The sequence below is a fragment of the Typopeltis vanoorti genome, chromosome 16 (genome assembly GCF_054136105.1).
Source record: "Typopeltis vanoorti isolate ZY-2024b chromosome 16, IOZ_Tvanoo_1.0, whole genome shotgun sequence".
In the NCBI taxonomy this organism is placed as follows: domain Eukaryota; kingdom Metazoa; phylum Arthropoda; class Arachnida; order Uropygi; family Thelyphonidae; genus Typopeltis; species Typopeltis vanoorti.
The window spans coordinates 88961180-88980667 of NC_143564.1; the positions used below are offsets into that span (position 1 = coordinate 88961180).

At 34.6% G+C, this 19488-nt stretch overlaps 1 protein-coding gene across 1 annotated transcript in view; it reads right to left on the minus strand.

Annotated features, from left to right (window-relative positions):
- Positions 1–17270: 17270 nt before the first annotated feature.
- Positions 17271–19488, minus strand: part of LOC150098179 (sodium channel protein para-like) — a 1334265-nt gene continuing 1332047 nt past the window's right edge. Inside the window, 1 exon segment of the mRNA XM_090406598.1 lies at positions 17271–18322. Coding sequence (XP_090262724.1) covers positions 17271–18322 — 1052 coding nt within the window.

The following is a 19488-nucleotide window of genomic DNA, read 5'->3' on the forward strand; positions in this document are numbered from 1 at the left end:
CAGCCAAATGGCTGCAGGTTCGAATCCTGCCATGGGCATGGATGTTTGTGATTGTCTTTGGAAATACTAATGGTGGTGGTCGGCGGTAGATGACGTTGGTGTATTTGCGGTCAGTTGGTGGAGACAGAGCTGTAGAGCAGGTGCCCTCCCTCGATGAGTCTCTGGACTCCCTGGAGGTGTCTAATAATAATAATAATTTGTTTTGATAAACAAAGTATCCAGAATGCATCACGAGTTTGAATAGTTTTACTATATCTTGTAGAATGTTTCAGAAAGTAGTTGCAATGTCTCCTTGAGAGGTATGTTTGTAAATAGGTGGTGGAAGCTAAAAACTTATTTTGCAAGAACACCTAGGTTCTATGGTTTACCAAAGATCCATAAAAAAAGACACTCCACTCTGTTCAATTGTAGATTATATTGATTCTCCTACATATCACATAGCCAAATTTTTAGCAAACCTATTGAAATCACATATTGGCAAGTCTCACTTGTTTATAAAAAATTCTTCAGATTTCCTACACAAATTGAAAAATGTTTCCATACAATCCATTGATCTTATGATGAGTTTCAATATAGAATCCCTATTTATGAACGTATCTCTCAAGGAGACATTGCAGCTACTTTCTGAAACATTCCCACAAGATATAGTAAAACTATTCAAATTTGTGATGCATTATGGATACTTTTTTTATCAAAACAAATTCTACAGCCAACTGGAAGGAACTGCCATGGGAGGTCTACTCTACTCTGCTCTAGCCAACTTTTATTTAGTGCATCTATAAGACATCCTTTTTTCGTCTATACATCTCAACGCTCATTTTGAGTTTGGTATATTGAAGACATTTTTGCTCTGGCCTCACAATAAAGAAACTTTAGTAACATTTTTAGCTACTATAAATACTTTACATCCTTATATCAAATTCACTATGGAAATTGAAAGAGACAACAAATTATGTTTTCTAGACATTCTTCACATCTGCTCACCATCAGGAATTTAACCACATCAGTGTATCAGAAGCCCACTTTCACTGGATGCTACATTCTTCAACAATCTGCATACTATCCTTCTCAAAAGACAGGAATTATAAAGTCTTTAATTCAAAGAGCTAAGACTTAATTGTTCGACTCCTCATCAATTACAGGAAGATCTCTCAAATATCAAACAATATATGAAATTAAGTGGCATCTCAGAAAGGATTACACATCTCTTTGACTCCTACAAACCTAACTTAAACAACAAAGGAAACAGTACATCGAGTTCCAATCCCATACATCTCAGGCATTTCGGAACCAATTTCTAGCATTCTGAAGAAACATGATTTAGTGGCTACTTTTATTCCTGTCAATAAACTCTCTAACTTATTTTCCTCTTCAAAAAATAAACGCTCTCTGCCGGGTGTATACTAAGTTCCTTGTGACTGCTTCGGACAAACTGGACGCTCAATAGAAAAGAGAATACAAGAATAGCAATCATATAAATATCACAGGAAATCCGATAAATCGGGATTGGTTCAACATGGAACAGACATAGACAACAACATTCTTTGGTCTGAAACATGCTTACTATATTGATGTCGATACAAATGTGAATGTTTATTTATTTATTTAAGGAGAGTGCTGAAGCCTTGCTTCAAAGCCTGAACTTGAATCAGAATGACTGCCTATCATTATCAAAAATATGGGAAAGTCTGATTAGAATAATGCATCATTAAGTGTTTTTTGTTTTTAATACTTGCTATTAAAACGAAAACTGGTATTTTATGAAGTCATAAGGTCTCTTCTTCATGTAGCATCCTCAGTGAGAGAACTGGAAGCACCATGTCCTTCCAGTTCTCTCTCTGTTGGTGGCTTTCCTTTTTGTTTCTGCATAGCTATGTGATCCTATCCATGATCTTATATCTTCAAACCATGTAATTCGTTTTTTGCCTCTTGATCCTTTTCCCATAATTTTCCTTCTAAAACTGTTAGTATCCTCTGTCCTGCTGAACCTCTCAGCACATGTCCTGCCAATCTCATCTTTCTCTGGATCATTTCCTGTAATAAAGATCTCTGTGTTCTCATTCTCTGTAGGACATCTGTATTTGTCACATGTTCTGTCCATGAGATTTTCAGAGCTCTCCTATAGCACCACATTTCAAAGGCCATTATCTTTTGCCGTACTCTTTTCTTGAATATCCAGGTCTCACTTCCATATGTGAAAATTGGCCACACTAATGTTCTTATCATTCTTTTCTTTGTCTTGATGCTCACAGAACTTCTGAGCAGATCTTTATTTTTCCAGAATGCATCTTTAGCTGTGGCTGTTCTTATTTTTATTTCTTTATCTTGCTTTCCATCTGCAGTTAAAGTAGGTGCCTAAATATTTGTATTCTGTTGTATGTTCAATTTTCATATTGTTTATGAATATTTCTGGCTCAGATCTGCTTTCTTTTGAGATTTTCATAAATTTGGTATTTTCTGCATTTATATCTAATCCAAATTCTTTACCTTCTTCAATTAGTAGCTGCAGTAATTTGATTAATTTGTTTCTGTTTTCTGCTATTAAGAATGGTATCATCAGCATATCTAAGATTGTTGTATACCATTGATACTAATTACTATTTTTTGTTTTTCAATCTATTTCATCACTGTCCCACTATAGATATTAAATGGATTTGGTGAAAGGATACAACGTTGTCAAACTCCTCTTTTTATTTTCACTGCAGAAGTCTCAGAGTTAAACAGCTGCATTTTCTGTTTGATGTAAATCATTTTTATTATCTTAAGTACATGATCTTCTATGTCTAATTTATCTAATATATTGAACATTTTATTATGTTTTACCCGGTCAAAAGCCTTCTGAAAGTCTATGAAGCATATGTAAATGTTCCTATTTCTTTCAAGTGATCTTTCTATTAGTATTTTTAGTTCCAGGATAGCATTAATGGTTCCCATTCCTCTTCTGAAGCCTTTCTGTTGTTCACTCAATTCACCGCTTAAGGCTCTTTCAATTTGTTTGTTAATGATGGTTAAAATAATTTTAGATGCATGGGATATTAGGCTCACAGTTCTGTAATCCTCACAATTTTGTGCATTCTTTTTCTTTGGAATTGGTATGCACATAGACTTCAGGTAATTGTATTGTTTCATAGATGTCCTGAATGGATTTCGCTAAATAGTTGTTATATTCAGCAGCTCAGCCAGAATATTATCACACCCAAGGGATTTATTATTAAGAAGATTCTTAATGACATGTTCTACCTCCTTTCTTGTGGGCAGAGTGGTATCTGTTGTTACGTTTAATTTAAGGTGCCGTAAATCAGCTAACAAGTTACCATTATCGTCATCATAGAGATCTGATAGGTACTCCACCCATCTTCCATTTATCTTTTCCTTATCAATGATTATGTTTCCATCTTTGTCCTTGATGTTATTAGACTGTGTATGTTTTGCTTTTCCATTAAGTTCTTTCACTTTCAGGAATGCTTCTCTGGTTTTGTTCCTATTTTGTAATTCTTCTATCTCAGTGCACTTCCTATTTATCCAGTTTTCTTTCAATCTTTTACATAACTGTTTGATTCTTTTATCCAAAGTTTTATATCTTAACCGTTCTTCTTCATTGGCTCCTCTTTTCCATGTTCTTCTTTCATCAATAAGGTTGATTACCTCTTGAGTTATCCATGTTGAGAGTTTATTTTTCACTTGGTTAGACTATAATAAGTTTAGTTTAATCCTTTATCCAAGTGTGAGCAAACAAAGTTTGTGCCTGAAACAGAAGCAATGAGAGGTCATCCTAACCTATAGGAGTTGCCAAAGGGTGTGCAACCTTATTATTAAATTACTCCGGATTCAGAGAAAGATGTTGAGAGTTTAGGACTGGGGTAAGGTAGTGCAACATCAGGCAACTCGTTGCAAAGGTGGAGAATGCATAGCATTACACATATCTGCAAGGAGATGTGCTTTGCATTATGGGAGATACTGAGATAGGAGTGATGAGAGCTTTCTCCACTTTGCAACGAGTTGCCTGATGTTGCACTACCTTACCCCAGTCCTGAAGATACTTTCAGGCACAAACTTTGTTTGCTCACACTTGGATAAAGGATTAAACTAAACTTATTAGAGTTATCCATGGTTTGTTCTTTCTTTCTTTCTTGTTTATTGATGTGGTTTTTAGCAGATGTTATGATAGCTGCTTGTAGTCTATTCCACTGAGAGGGTTCATTTTCATTTTGGAACTGTGCAGACAGCAGTTCTGAAACATTTTCATCAAATTTTGATTTTATTATCGGATTTTGTACCATTTGCAGATTCCATTTTAGGGGTTAACTTCTTTTAAATTTTATTGTTTTCAGGCGAATATTCATCTTCTTTAAGACCAGTCTATGATCAGATCCACAATCAGCACTTGGCTTCACCTTTGAGTTCCGTATTCCATTGAAGTAAAGTTTACTGACTACAATATAGTCTAAATGATTTTTGTATCTTCCATCTGGACTTTCCCATGTGTATCATGCTGTTGGTTTTTGCTCAAAATAAGTGTTAGTTATGATGAGACTGTGCCTGTTACAGAAATCAATCACCTTTTGTCCTCTCTCATTCAGAATTCCAAGTCCAAATAGACCCAAGTGTGTAGATGATCTCTCTGATCTAACGTTTGCATTCCAGTTACCCATAGCACAAATAACTCAATCTTTCTTGCCTCCAACTTCCTTTATACACCATTCTATTTCATCATACATGATATCTATTTCTGCTTCCTCATTCTGTTCTGAAGGAGCATATATTTGAATGATCAGCATATCTCTAGGCTTAGATTTCACTAGAATTGCCATTACTCTGTCTGATTTTTTGATTATATGGATAATGGTTTTATTAGTTTTCTTCTCTACAATAAATGCTACATCTCTCCTTGATATTTCCCCACCTGACGTATATATTTTATATATCTTGCCATTTGGAAGTTTCGTTACTCAAAATCTGATGATCCTTTCCAAAAGGTTTCACTTATTCCTAGTATACTAATATTCAATCTCTCCATCTCTCTCATCACATTAACCAATTTCCCACATTTATTCAATCCTCGTACATTCCAAGTAGCAATATTCAAGCAATTTCTGCATTGAATTTCTTTATAGCAGTCACGGACTGATGATACTGCAGGGCCTGCTACATCACCCTGACACCACTGTTCCCGGCATATTGAGACTACCCGGGTTTTAATTCTCTTCTGTTTAGACATGATGCTTTACAAGGCAGCATTTTTTATGGAAGGCTGCCAGAATCATCCAACCCCCAATATGAATGGAGGACTGCAGCTGTCATTGGTTAGCAGGTCCCATGGACCTAGCCAGGAGGCCTACAAAGTAGTGCCACCGATCATCTCCCTCATCCACACCAGGGGACGCCCTGATGTACCGCGACAGCCCAACGACTGGCTGGGCTGTCACAGCATAAAGTAGAGTAAAACATTATATATATATATATATGTATAAAATTTTTTTTACAGTTATGATTAACCTTCCCCTCAGTTATAACATTATGTCACTGGAAATATAACATCACACAGCTCATTCTATTTCAAATAAATCCATTGTTTGTATTCTAAGTTGTATCAACTGTTTTTGCCACCAGAGATGGTCTGTAAGATTCAGACTGAAATAATATGGCCTTATAATCATATAAATAATACCTATGCCCTGTGTTTTTGTGTAAATAATTCATATAACTATCACACATTGTTGATGAGTATAAAATCATAAAGCTTACCACCATAAAAGAATAAAATACAAAGGAATTAAAACCAAACTGCAAAATAAAATAAAGATGAAATGGCAACATAATGGGAACCTCCAAGAAAGAATGAACGAATAAAATAAAAATGTTACATTTTAGTGTATGAGCTGTTTCAACTTTGGCGTCATCTACAGAAGTGTGAAGAGTGCTCGAGGGGAAATAGATGGAAAAAAAAAAGTGGAAGTAGTGGCAGAGTATACTTAAAAAATTGCATTGAATTTTTTAGTCATTGCTTATTGGCTAAAACCTCGAGGTTCTTTTAATATGGTGAAGCTTGCAATTCTCTGAAGTCACATAGGGATGATGAACATTCATAGAATTGTTGTCACATCATATGGCTATGGTTTCTGAAATTCATTACATGGTTTTGTTATTTTGAAGGTCAAGTATGGTCACTTTTTTTTCAATTTGAGGAATGTAGTTCTGTTTGAACTTGTGGACAGCAATTCGAATTTTACCGATATTTTTTTTTATTGGTCAGATATCCAGGAATGGGGACATTACAATTGTGATGTTCTTTAGACACAACCTGATTGCTGCTAAAAGAACATTTTCCTGTATATGTTTGATCCTGTATAAGTAAAATTGCAATCACATTGACAAGGTAATCTGTGTACCATATTGTAGTATTCCAGTATTTCTTTGTGAGAGTGAAATTTGTGGGTTTCAGAATGGTAGCCAGTTTATTATTAGTGGCAAAAACTAATTTGTAGTTTGTATGTTTAAAAATATACTTAAAAGCTTTATATGTATTTTGGATATATGGCAATTTTGCTATTTTATGTGTTGGAAAATTTTCTGTAGTTGTAGGAATGGTTAATCGACTTTTGGCTGTCATGTTTGCATAATTTATTAATTGCAAAGGATATTTATCCATTAATTGTGTGTGTAGGATTACGAAACCCACTAAATTTCACTCTTAAAAAAATATTGGAATACCATAACATTATATACAAATTTCCTAGTCAACATGTGATTGTGATGTTACTTATACAGGATTGACAATTAGATTGTTATGGTATGGCTTCAAGAACATTTCTGTGCCTGTAACATCTCCATTCCTAACTAATAAAAAGAATAAAAACCAAAGCAAAGAACCCAATATCGATAAAACTGAAATCATGACCATACTTAACCTTCAAAATAACGAAACTATACCCATAAGATGTAATAGTAATTCTATAAAAATCCATTACTCCTATATGATTTCAGAGAATTGGAAGCTCCACTGAATTAAAATTACCCCTAGGTGTCAGCCAATAAACAATGATTGAAAAATTCGATGCAACCATTTGAGCATACTCTGCCACTGGCTTCACCTTTTTTTTTTTCTTTAAGTGCTCTTCACACCTCTCAAGATGATGCCAAAGTCAAAAAAGCTCATACCCGTAATCAACATTTTTATTTTTGTTCATTCATTCTTTCTTGGAGGGTCCATTATGTTGCCACATTATTTATTTGATGGAAGATGGAAGTTTTTTCACTTGGCTATGCTACCAATTACATATTTGGTTTAATCCTTTATCCAAGTGTGAGCAAACAAAGTTTGCACCTGAAATATTTTCACGACTGGGGCAACTCATGGTAAAGGTGGTATAAGTTCTGATCACTTGCCTTAGTATCCCATAATGCAAAGTACATATCCTTATGGGTATGTATAATGCTATGCATTATGGAAAGGATCACTACCCACACCAGTTTTGACCTTTATTGAGGTCTTGTAAGTGGGAGCAAGACCCAGAGGTGGTGATACTAAGGTGGAAGTAATGCAAAAAGTCATATCACCATATACCAGTTGCCAAAAGGTGTCAATACCTTATTATTAAAATTCTCTGGATTAGAGATAGTCAATGGAAGTTTTTTCACTTGGCTATGCTACCAATTACATATTTGGTTTAATCCTTTATCCAAGTGTGAGCTTGGATAAAGGATTTGCTTACTTTGCATTATGGGATACTAAGGCAAGTGATCAGAACTAATACCACCTTTACCAGAAGTTGCCCCAGTCATGAAAATATTTCAGGCTCAAATTTTGTTTGCTCACACTTGGATAAAGGATTAAACCAAATATGTAATTGGTAGCATAGCCAAGTGAAAAAACTTCCATCAACTATCTCTAATCCAGAGAATTTTAATAATAAGGTGTTGACACCTTTTTCAACTGGTATATGGAGATATGACTTTTGCATTGCTTCCACTTAAGTATCACCACCTCTGGGTCTAGCTCCCACTGACGAGACCTCAATAAAGGTCGAAACCGGTCTGGGTAGTGATCCTTTCCATAATGCATAGCATTATACATACTAAGGATATGTGCTTTGCATTATGATACTAAGACAAGTGATCACGACTTATACCACCTTTACCATGAGTTGCCCCCAGTCCTGAAAATATTTCAGGCACCAACTATGTTTGCTCACACATTATTTATTTATTTCTGATTTTAAATTTTCTATGTATTTTTAATCTTTATTTTATTTTACAATTCAGTTTTAATTCCCTTGTATATTTTATTCTTTTATTATGTTTGGTTTCATAATTTTATACTTATCAATGATGTATGATGATCTCAGTTCATGCTCCAAGTAAATCTTAAGATTATCAAGACAAGAACATGAAGTACTCCAGGTCTATCCCAAGGTATGTATGAATCTACATTATTTATGCCATAATATTTTTATTCATTAAAATCACAGGTAAAAGCCAGTGCTTTCATATCAGGGGTGCTATTTAAGAAAATATGCTCTGCAATATTACATTGATTTGTATTTAGAGGAGCCACATGAAAAAATGTTTCAGAAAGATAGCATCTAAAGTTATAGAGAAGTCTCAGCTGAGAGAGAGGTGGCATGGATAGGATGTTACAAATTCAAACCTGAGTTTGCTGATGAATGCTAGGAGTATCAGAAATAAGAGGAACAAAAAATTGTTGCATTTGCTAGGAAGTTGTTGATATAAGGGAACTTGATTACGTGAGGATGGCATACTGATTGGATTAGAGATATAGGAAGGTATAAAGTGTTTCATGAAAATAGGAAGGGCAAGAAGAGGGAGGAAGTGCTCTTGATGATGATAAAGGAACTACCAATAGAATTGAAGTTTGTACTCAAGGCAGAAATATTAGCACTTTTGTTTGTGTCATGGTTGGAGGCGGTCTAGGTGTGAGGTTAGTGAGGTGTACAGAATGAGATATTTAGTAGAATGTATACAAATGTGGAGGGTACTGAATAGGAGATGTATAGAGAAGTTGGGTAAACACAAAAAGAATGGGGTAATCATTATATGCAATTTTAATTATGGTAGTAGACATTTGAATGAAAAGATAGTATCTAGGAGTAAGGAAAAAATAAACTTGTTGAAATTTTGAGGAATAACTGTCTTAAGTAAGTGCAAAGCAGAGCACACAAGAATCAAGAATCATAGATTTGAGCTCTGCATCAGAGGATGTCATTGTGAATGAGGTGTTGAATCCGCATCCAGTTGGCAAAATAAGTGATGATGAGGTTAATATCCTGAGTGGGTAGCCAACAATATGAGGACTTCTGTGAGAAAGGCATATATGTGGCACAAAAGGTGGGAGGGATGATTAAGAAAAGTTCAAAAGAGCTTTTAGCAATATTATGGAATGAGAAGTTAGTTGGATTATTATTATTATTATTATTAATATTATACTCTATGGAGTTAAGATTCATTGATTCATTCAAAAAGAAGATCAAATTGTGCCTTAAACTAATTCACAGTTTCTATACTCACCACATTTCAGGCAGTTCATTCCACTTACCAATCACAATCCATGCAAAAAACTTGCTCACACTCTCCTTATACAGCTTCCAGGGATGGCCTCTTGTTCTATCTTTGTGTCCCTCTACTCTACTCTATGAAAATACTCCTCCACATTAATCTGGTAACAATTCCTCACCAATTGATGCATCTCAATCATATCTCCTGTCCTTTATCTTTTCACAAAGCATTGTGAGTTACATTCCCTCAATCTTTCCTCACATAATACATTTCATAGACCTGACACCAACTTAACTGTCTCTGGACTATCTTCATGATATCCTCATCTCCCTTAAAGACTAGGTGATAAATCCTCACAGAGCAGTCCATATGCAGTTCAATCAAGACTTTATAACCAGAACTTTTTTTTGCTTCTCTATGTCAAGTTTCTCCTCATCATTGCCTTAATATGCTATGATGTTCTTACAATTTTAGCAGTGTCCTTCCTAAACTTCAAGTCTCTGTCCACCATCACTTCCAGATTTTTCATCCTTCCACCTCATTCAAAATTTCCTCATTAATTGTATATTTTGCATCCGAACTTTGCCTACAAATTTCAAGACCTTATACTTTGCAGCATTAAACTGATAGCTCCATTCACTTGACCATTTCCACAGTCTATTGAGATCCTCCTGCAAAGCCACAATCTCTCTGCTCTTCATAGTTTTTCCCAACTTTTTATTATCAGCAAATCTCCATATCTCCAGTTAAATCTGTCAAATGCAGCTTGGTCAGTGTTCAAAAACCTTAATAGTAGCAATATCTGAATATATTTCAAGGATCAGGAGGTTCAATAAGGTAGTAAAATAGATGAATGGTGAGATAAGCATGCAGTATTGAAGAAGAAGAAATTTTAGGTTGAAATATAAGAAATGTAAGTAGACAATATAAGGTCAAAAATGATAATGAGTTACATGAGGGGGGTATACAAGGGGAAGGGGAGCTGGATTCTGATAAATACCTAGAACAAAAATAAATGATATTAAAGCAACTGATATAACCACAAGAAAGAACATACTAGTAGATATATTCTTTAATGATATTAAAGTATATATCAGATGCTTTAATATCATTTTTATTCTAGGTGTTTATCAGAACTTTCCACCCCCCCCCCCCCCCATAAACAGTAGTCTAGGAAGGTGATCAGTTGGTAAGCAAAGTGAAAGTGAAGTATGAGCAGTTAGCACTCTAGCAAGGAAAAATCTCAGTACTTTCAATATCTGGTCTTTAGAAGAAAGAAAAATTATAGTAGGATGAAATTTGATAGAAATGGATGACTGATAATCTTCAGAGAATCTAACTGAAGTACTTTATGTATATTTCATCACTATGGATGTGATATCCTACAGAACTTGTGACGAAGGAGTGGTGAAGTAATGACTAGAATATTAAATAAACTCGATGTTAACAGGATAGAACTCGATGACATATTATCGTATGCTTTAAGGGTATGTTCTAGAGAGTTAACAGCCTTGGCATACTTATTAAATAAGAGCTTACAATAGAGTAAATCTCAAAGAAGAGGTAGATAGCAGAATTAGTCCACTTCACAAAGGAGATGATAAGAGCAAAGCTTCAAATTACAGATTTGTCTGTATATTTGTAGTTGTGTGTAAGTAAGAGAGGATAGTAGGCTTGGATTGGGGGGAGAGGGTTAGTAACATCAGGATTCTCTGTTGTGTTTTAGCAATCCACTTATGCCTTACAATAACCAGTCTGGTTGGCCGAATGGATAGTATACCTGGTCTCTTCAGCAAACAGGTTGTGGGTTCTAATTCCACATAAGGCATGGATGTTTGCAAAGGCCTGCCATGGATGACATTATAGCTCCTTGAGTTTATCAGAGTTTTACAAAGAGTTTATGAATTCCTCAAGGAATTCATAAACTCTCATAAAAAATAAGGGTAGCAAATATATTGGACAAAGCAGACAGATATATTGTAATATATTTAGATTTTGCAAAGCCTTTGATAGATTACCATACCAGGTTGGTATTTTTTAACTGGGATGGATATGGTTAGATAAATTATTAGTGAGCTGGTTAGGAGAGATGTTCTCTGAAGTATGTTAGTAAACTATGCATAGAGGAAGCAGTATACTGGAAGAGGAAAGTCACTAGTGTGCCATTGGGTCTGTTTTAGAGTTTTATTATTGAAGATAATGATACTGCAAGAGAACTACTTTATGGAGATATGTTGAAGTTGGAGGAGACCTGCTAGGAGCTCTGGAGGAAGATATGAATATATTGGCTGTGTGGTTATACATGATTGAAGCTAACAGTTGAGTGTGAAAAGTGTAAGGTTTAGAATTCAGATGACAAAGATGAAATGCAATGCATATGATTGAAAAGGGAATCTCTTGAAAGCAGTGCAGGAGTTAAGAAACTATGGGCAATGATGACATGCACCTAATATTTAGGTGCCATATTGCTAGAACTGTAGCATAGATGAAGACTAATGTAGAAGTTATTAATAAAATTTTCAAGGGAATGTGGATTTTTTTGGAATGGATCTGTAAAAGAGTAAAAGTGGTATCTACACGTGGAAAGAGAGAGAGATTGCTATTTGCAGAGACTGCTGGATAGAAAGAGAAGAGGTGATGTAATTGAAACATAAGTTGAAGTTATTTAAGTTAAGGGATATTACATCGCATATTGTTTCACAGCCGAATAAGAAACTCAAAGAGTTTCATGCCGAATATAGAAACAATATAAAGTTCGGCGAGTCCAAGCGTAAGCAAATACCTGGATAGTGCAACAACTGACCCATTTGGGAGTGCAACACTGAGGTAACTCATAGTAAGGGTGGAGGAAGCTCCGATCACTATTCTTGGTATTTACCCATAATGTGAAACCCAGCTCCTAGGAGCTGTATTACTGTTCTACATTATGAGAGAAGGTCACTACCCGGACCGGTTTCAACCTTTATTGAGGTCTCATCAGTGAGTAGGCAGACCTATCGTAGTGATCGGAGCTTGCTACACCCTTACTATGAGTTGCCTCAGTGTTGCACTCCCAAATGGGTCAGTTGTTGCACTATCCAGGTATTTGCTTACACTTGGACTTGCCGAACTTTATATAGTTTCTATATTCGGCATGAAACTCTTTGAGTTTCTTATTCGGCTGTGAAACAATATGGAATGTAATATCCCTTAACTTAAATAAGTTCATGTCGTCAAATTGAAGCTTTGGCTCTTCATATAATTAATAATAAGTTGAAGTGTTTTACCAAATTAAGGTGAAAGATATTTTTCACAGAACAGCAGGAGATGGAAATAGAACAAGAGGCCATCCCTGGATGCTGTATAAGGTAGTGTATAGTAGTAGTAGTAGTAGTAGTGGAGCAAAAAACAGAGAGGTTTATTGTCATGGAGGATGTTTGGTTAGTGTAATGAATTGCCTGAGGGTATGGCCACTGTGCAAACATTGAACTAGCAAGCTCAATGTACAAAGATAGTTTGATGCACATTGTGTCTGTGACAGTGTGGATTTCACATAACGTCTTTGACTCCATGTATGTGTGATGCTAATAGTAATGTTTTCAGTTATGTTATTCAGCACTCAGTTGCTAAATGAATTCACTGAGTATTAATCAAAATGCATAATTTTCATGAGAAATATGACTTGTTAATATAGATGTACTGTGTAACATCCACATCAATATTCCTTTGTTGCACTGAAAATAAGCAAAACAAAATCAAACTCATCCTGAAGAAGTTAACATTAAAGCTGTATTCTAACATTCAGAGATGTTTTTGTTTCTCAGATCTGCTATACCTGTGTGGCACTAAAGACAGGGAATGCATGTTTATCACTTGGTACTTCCATGAGGGAAAAGCAAGTTGAACTCGAAATTATAAGGTTTTGACAATGTAACCATTGCAAACCAGCAGGTGAATTGGTAAAAGCAGTATATGAGTTTCTTTTGCTCTCAGAGGCATTAAAAGCTGGGTGTGACTGACAATTAGTTGAACTTCAACTGCACAGTCACTATATTAAATCCAATTACACAGTTGATTTATTTTCTATTACATTTTTTAAATATAGTTTTATATAATATTTTTCTATAGTTTCTCACAATATAATATTTGTCTTACTAATTTTTTCAGTATTTATATACATGCTGAAGAAATTACACAGTCTTTTGATGAGCATTATCTGATAATATAATCATATATGTCAGGTACATGTACTGCTGAGTTTGCATTAATACATAATGCAGAAGGAACTCATCCCATATCAGTCTTTAGAGTAATAATAACACATCATATTCACTAATATGCCTTCACTAAGTAGAAAATTTTATCTAAAAATATCTATTTATTTTTAAATAAAATGCAAATGGTAATAACACGAACATTTTTTTAAGCAATATGTGAAACAAACATACTGAAAAAAAGGTAAGAAAAGAAAAAATAAAATTATTAAACTTAGAGAGGCAGCATTACATGCAATGGAAATTATGTTGAAATATGTTGCTTTATCATTTGAAATGAATGATAAAAAATAGTTATTTTTTATCATAAAAAATTAATTAATTAAAATAAAAAAATAACTTATAGATTGTAACATGTTATTAGTTTTCTCTCTTTTTCTTTCTCACTCCCCCCCCCCTTTTTTTTTTCCTTTTATTCCCTTCCCCTCTCTCTCTTTCTATTCTTGCATGTGTACTTCATACAATTATTATAGCTACAAACACCAAGAAATTCTAAATGTGATTCCACATTGCATTTTCTGCATTTTATTTATTTTATAAATGACCAGTAACAAATGCCTGAGCATGACATTTCTGTGTAGACTATCACTTACTTTTCTTTTAATACAAAATTATTTGGTTCTTTTATTTGTTTATTGCCAAATATACTGCAAACACAGCCTAGAAATGTTAAGAAATCACAGAAAACAGTTAAAATTCATAAAATAAAGTAATAATTATGAAAATGTGCTGAAGTTTATGCCTATACATATTAAGTAATTCTGTAACTGCTTGTTTTTATATTTACACATACATGACACACACACACACACATATACATGCCAGTAATGTGTGTGTGTGTGTGTGTGTGTGTGTGTGTGTGTGTGTGTGTGTGTGTGTGTGTGTGTGTGTGTGTGTGTGTGTGTGTGTGTGTGTTTTGTATGGTGTTAGATGATATGAACAAAATCACTATGCATCACTATGTAATGAAAGAAATTATTTATCACAGAAGGCAGAAAATGCACACTACAATACTTCCTTGCTTGAGCATTGGTTCGTTGTGATAAATTATCAAAAATTTATTCAATGATGTATTTACAGGCAGTATGGTACAAACTGTGAAATTCAAAACATCTTACAAAGTAAGTACAAGCTGAAAAGGCGTAATTGAGAAAATGATTGAAACTTGGTGTTAAGATGGAAATGGCGAGTCAAGATTCTTGAAGCATTCTTCAGCATTGCAGAATCATCCATTAGAAACCTGGCAATCATGGAGCCAAGTTGATAGTAATAGATTTGGAGTTCAGGCTGCTTAAACGCAAGTTTTAACTAGGATAGGATGGAGGAGAACATCACATTCTTGTTCACAGCATCTCATTGGTGGTTTGGATTTTTTTCAAAGCTAATAAAACTTTTATTTAATGCTAGAGGGCCTACATCAGAGGCAACTAATTTACTATTTGGATTCAGGTATTAACCCTAACACTAGCTCCTGCTATATATAACAGGCAAGAATTTATGCTAGAATTTGCAACTTTACATGGAGTGATAGTTTTCGTTTTCCACAAAGAAGTTTGATAACAAAAGGCATTTCAGTAATTCCTGTAATAAAAAAAGGGGGATGCTGATGCTTGGGTTTATACAGAATCAGTGTATTCAATGGTGCCAAAAGGAAATTTTTATGCATAGTGATATAGAGAAAAACTTGCACAAGTTGACTCTTCACATCAAGCAGTGTGCATTGAAGTGGCTTACTGAGCCAGAATTGAACTTGGCCAGAACATTTAAAGGAAAATAATAATAATAATAACAATAATAATAATAATATTACTACTAATAATAATATAACAATTTTTTCTAAAGTTATAAATCAGGATAAAATTTTCAGTGTGCTAGGATAAGATTCAAAACCAGCTGTTTTGTAGTAAGCTGGCTGGGATGTGTAGCTGTACTATGATGCATAATCATGCTTCTCTGTGACAACAGTAACAATGCAGAAAGGCACATGATATAAATAAAACCTCTTAAGATTCTGCAGAGATTCCTCAGGTACAATACTCTCTGCTGTGGGTGGCTGATGCTTTGCACTCCACGTCTTATCTGGTCCTTGTGTTATAACCCCACCACTACCAGAGTTAAAAGTTTATCTCATTATCTGAGAAGGGGTAAGGGACTTAGTGTCATACACCTGGAGTTAGACTGTGCAAAGATAATTAGGATATATAAATATATTGGCATTTATTTTGTCCCTAAAATCCCTAATTTTTTTTTTTTGAAAAAAAAAAAAAAAAAAACATTTATCTTTGCATCAAAGTACAAATTATTAGAACTTACTGCACAATTATTTATCATTAGTTCACTTTTTTGCATTTCCTACTGTGTAAGGTAGACAACTGAGAAAGTCAAATGATACACTGTTGCATCACAATAAGTATTTAGTCCCTTCCCCTCCTCTTCCATATCTTGCCCTTCTCCCTGCCCCCCCCCCTCATTAAAATTTCGTGTGTTTTCATATCCTGACAAAGCCAAGTAATTTGGCCTTCCCATTTGCATAGGGTAACCAATCTTTTGTTCCTAAAAGAGAAGTCATAAAAGTTTTATTCCTCCTATTTCATGTTATTCAATAACCATACACTTTGGACTGATGAACTGCTACCATACAGGGCATCAGTAAAAGTTCCTTCATAAATTAAAAATGTATTTTACTAAGCAGTAATTGGTAGTCATAATAGATACCAATCAACTCCTAATTTGTATCCAAAGCAACATAATAGCATTCCTGCCTAACTATCCCTGAACCTAAGATCACACAGGCTGAGCTTCCAGCCTTTGAGGTCAGTAGTAATTTCTCCATTAGGAGAAAAAAAAAAATTCAACAGGATGCTTTTTTCTGTTTTTTTTTCTGTTTTTTTTTTTTTTTTTGGAAGCGTAAAGGTTGCTCTTCTGCGATGCCTATCAGGCTCAACAAATCGTTGTCTTTAACAAGCAACAGAGTTTAACAGGATAGTATTATTAATACAGTTCATTCTTACTCCCAACACACTGCAACAAACTAAATAACAGCAATAACAGGTCATCTTCAAAAAAGAGAAGATGATAAGGGCATTGTAATTCTTTGACTAAAATAAACGAACCCACTTTTCTTCTGATGATTTTAGGATGCCACCAGAAGGTAAACTAATAAAATGCATACTACATACTCTTAAATTTTTTTTTCTACCATGGCAACTAATAGTTTGGCTATTAGCCATACAGTTTTTGCATATGTACAGTCAGTGTAAAATAGACAATAAAGTCAACCAATTATTATTAGAAAAATAACAATGGAAAACATTGGTTTTTGTTAACTAAGTACATATGTTGCAAGCAGACTGGTACACAACCCCTGCATAAAGAATATAAAAAATATACTCCATGCAGATATTGTCAGCTCACTCTCATCAGCCCACCTTTATGCAGAGAGCACAGCTGGTTCTTTGCTGTACATAGTCCTGATTATTTCCCCCCCCCCTCACTTCATGAATATCACACATCTGTGGAACGACTGGTTACACTTGGGGACCTGGAATGGATCACAACCTTGTGGCCATTTTTGGTAACATGGCCATCACTTTCAATTACAATTGCAGTTTGTTGTTGCTTAGGTTCTGAGGTGTTTTGTCCTTTGTAACGACGCCATGCCTGTTGAATCACACGTGCACAATATTCTTCTCGCTGCCGCCATAAGGTACTACTAATTGGTTCATAACCTTCACGTTCTTTGTTAGGGACAACATCAGCAATTTCTGCTGTTTCTTCAATAACGTGTCCTTTCCTGGCAAAGAAATCTTTTGTTAGGGCATCTAAAACATCGACACAGTATATCAGATCTCCTTTGCAAATTGGAATATCCATAGAGATGATTTTGTACTTATTAGGCTTTGCAATCTGCAGAGGTTCTTCTAACGTATCCAAGAAATCTGGTAGTGTTTCATAACTAACAAACTGCGTACCATCAGGATCAAATCTCTGCCAAATTTCATAGTACATATCATAATCATCTGCAGTTAAGCCTTCTTGTACATCTTCAGTTGCCTGGCTATAATTTTCTAAGATGACGGCAATGTACATATTGATTATGATCAAAAAACTAACAATTAAGTAGGACACAAGGTATGCTACGGCAATACCTCGACTGCCACAGTCTCCTTCATTCTCATCACTAGGTGCGCTACAATCATTTTCATCCATGATACCAGCTAAGACACTATCCCATCCTGCTGATGTAGACATTTGAAATAAAAGAATCATGGATTGTCCAAATGTTTCAAAGTTAAAGTTATCATCAATCCCATAACGATGCTTCACAGTCATGAAGAAGGACATCCCAAAAATGGCGTATATAAACATGACCAAAAAGAGAAGAAGGCAGATGTTGAAAAGAGCAGGCAAGGACATGGCAAGTGCAAAGAGCAAGGTACGTATTCCCCGGGCTCCTTTGACCAACCTGAGCACACGGCCTACTTTTACCACACGGACTACTCGGAGTAGTGTGGGTGACACAAAGTACTTAGCGATCAAGTCTTTGAGCACCACACCTGTAAAATTAAAAAGAAAATAATAAGACACTTATATAATAATCAAACAATAATATATATATATATATATATATATATATATATACACTGTATATAGCAATATTTTAAATCATAGTAATAAGTAATTTATAGTTTTAATGTAATATATTATCTTCAATAAGCAATGTATGCAGCTTATTCAATTTTATTTATAAAAATGATCCGTTTTTAACAAACCAATGCTAAAAGCTCCAAGGAAAGTTGTTATTAGTTTTTGCTTAATATGGGGAAATTATATTTGTATCTAAAAGATAAGTAAAATTTATATTTATGCAAAAGGTAACATCAAATGTTAATTTTAAGTAGTCTATATATCTTGAAACATTTTAATAATTGTGTAGTTACCCTTTACCCTTTTATATTGTATCTATTCATTATTAAACAAGTTTAGAACTTTCTATGTGTGACTTATTCAATTTTGCTAGAATAATAAAGTCATAAAATGTATGGAATACATATTGAGATGTATATTGCAAATATACATTATTTTTATATTATTTATATTATATATATATATACAAATATATATTATTTTTATACTACATTGAAAAACATCATCTGCTCATTGAAGTATAAGAACTTTTGCTGGCGATTATGATCTATGACTATGATTACTATGGAGTAAGCAATTAAGCAAAACAAATACTACCCAAGGATCTGTAAGTATTGCTGAATGTCTGTCTTTGTACGGTGGAGGGAATCATAGTCCCTCCACCATACTAGCATTCTATCATTGCTCCATTACAATTTCAGTCTGCTACACACTTCATCAAAGTTTTTCAGAAAGAAGTCCAGGAAAGAATGAGGAAAGTGAGTCTTCGGCGACATTCCAATCTCTATCTTGTGGTACTCTGTTATCAGCTGATCAACTACTTCTTTGAATATATTATTATTATTATCATTATTATTATTATGTGACACCTCCAGGGAGTCCAAAGACTCATTGAGGGAGAACACCTACCCTACAACTCTCCGTCTCCACCACTCAATCCACCAACCACAGCGAACTTTATCATCTACTCCAACACCATCAATTGACCACCATGACCACTAATATTTTCACAGACAATCAAAAACATCCATGCTCATGATGGAATTCAAACCCGCAGCCTTTTGGTTGGAGAGTG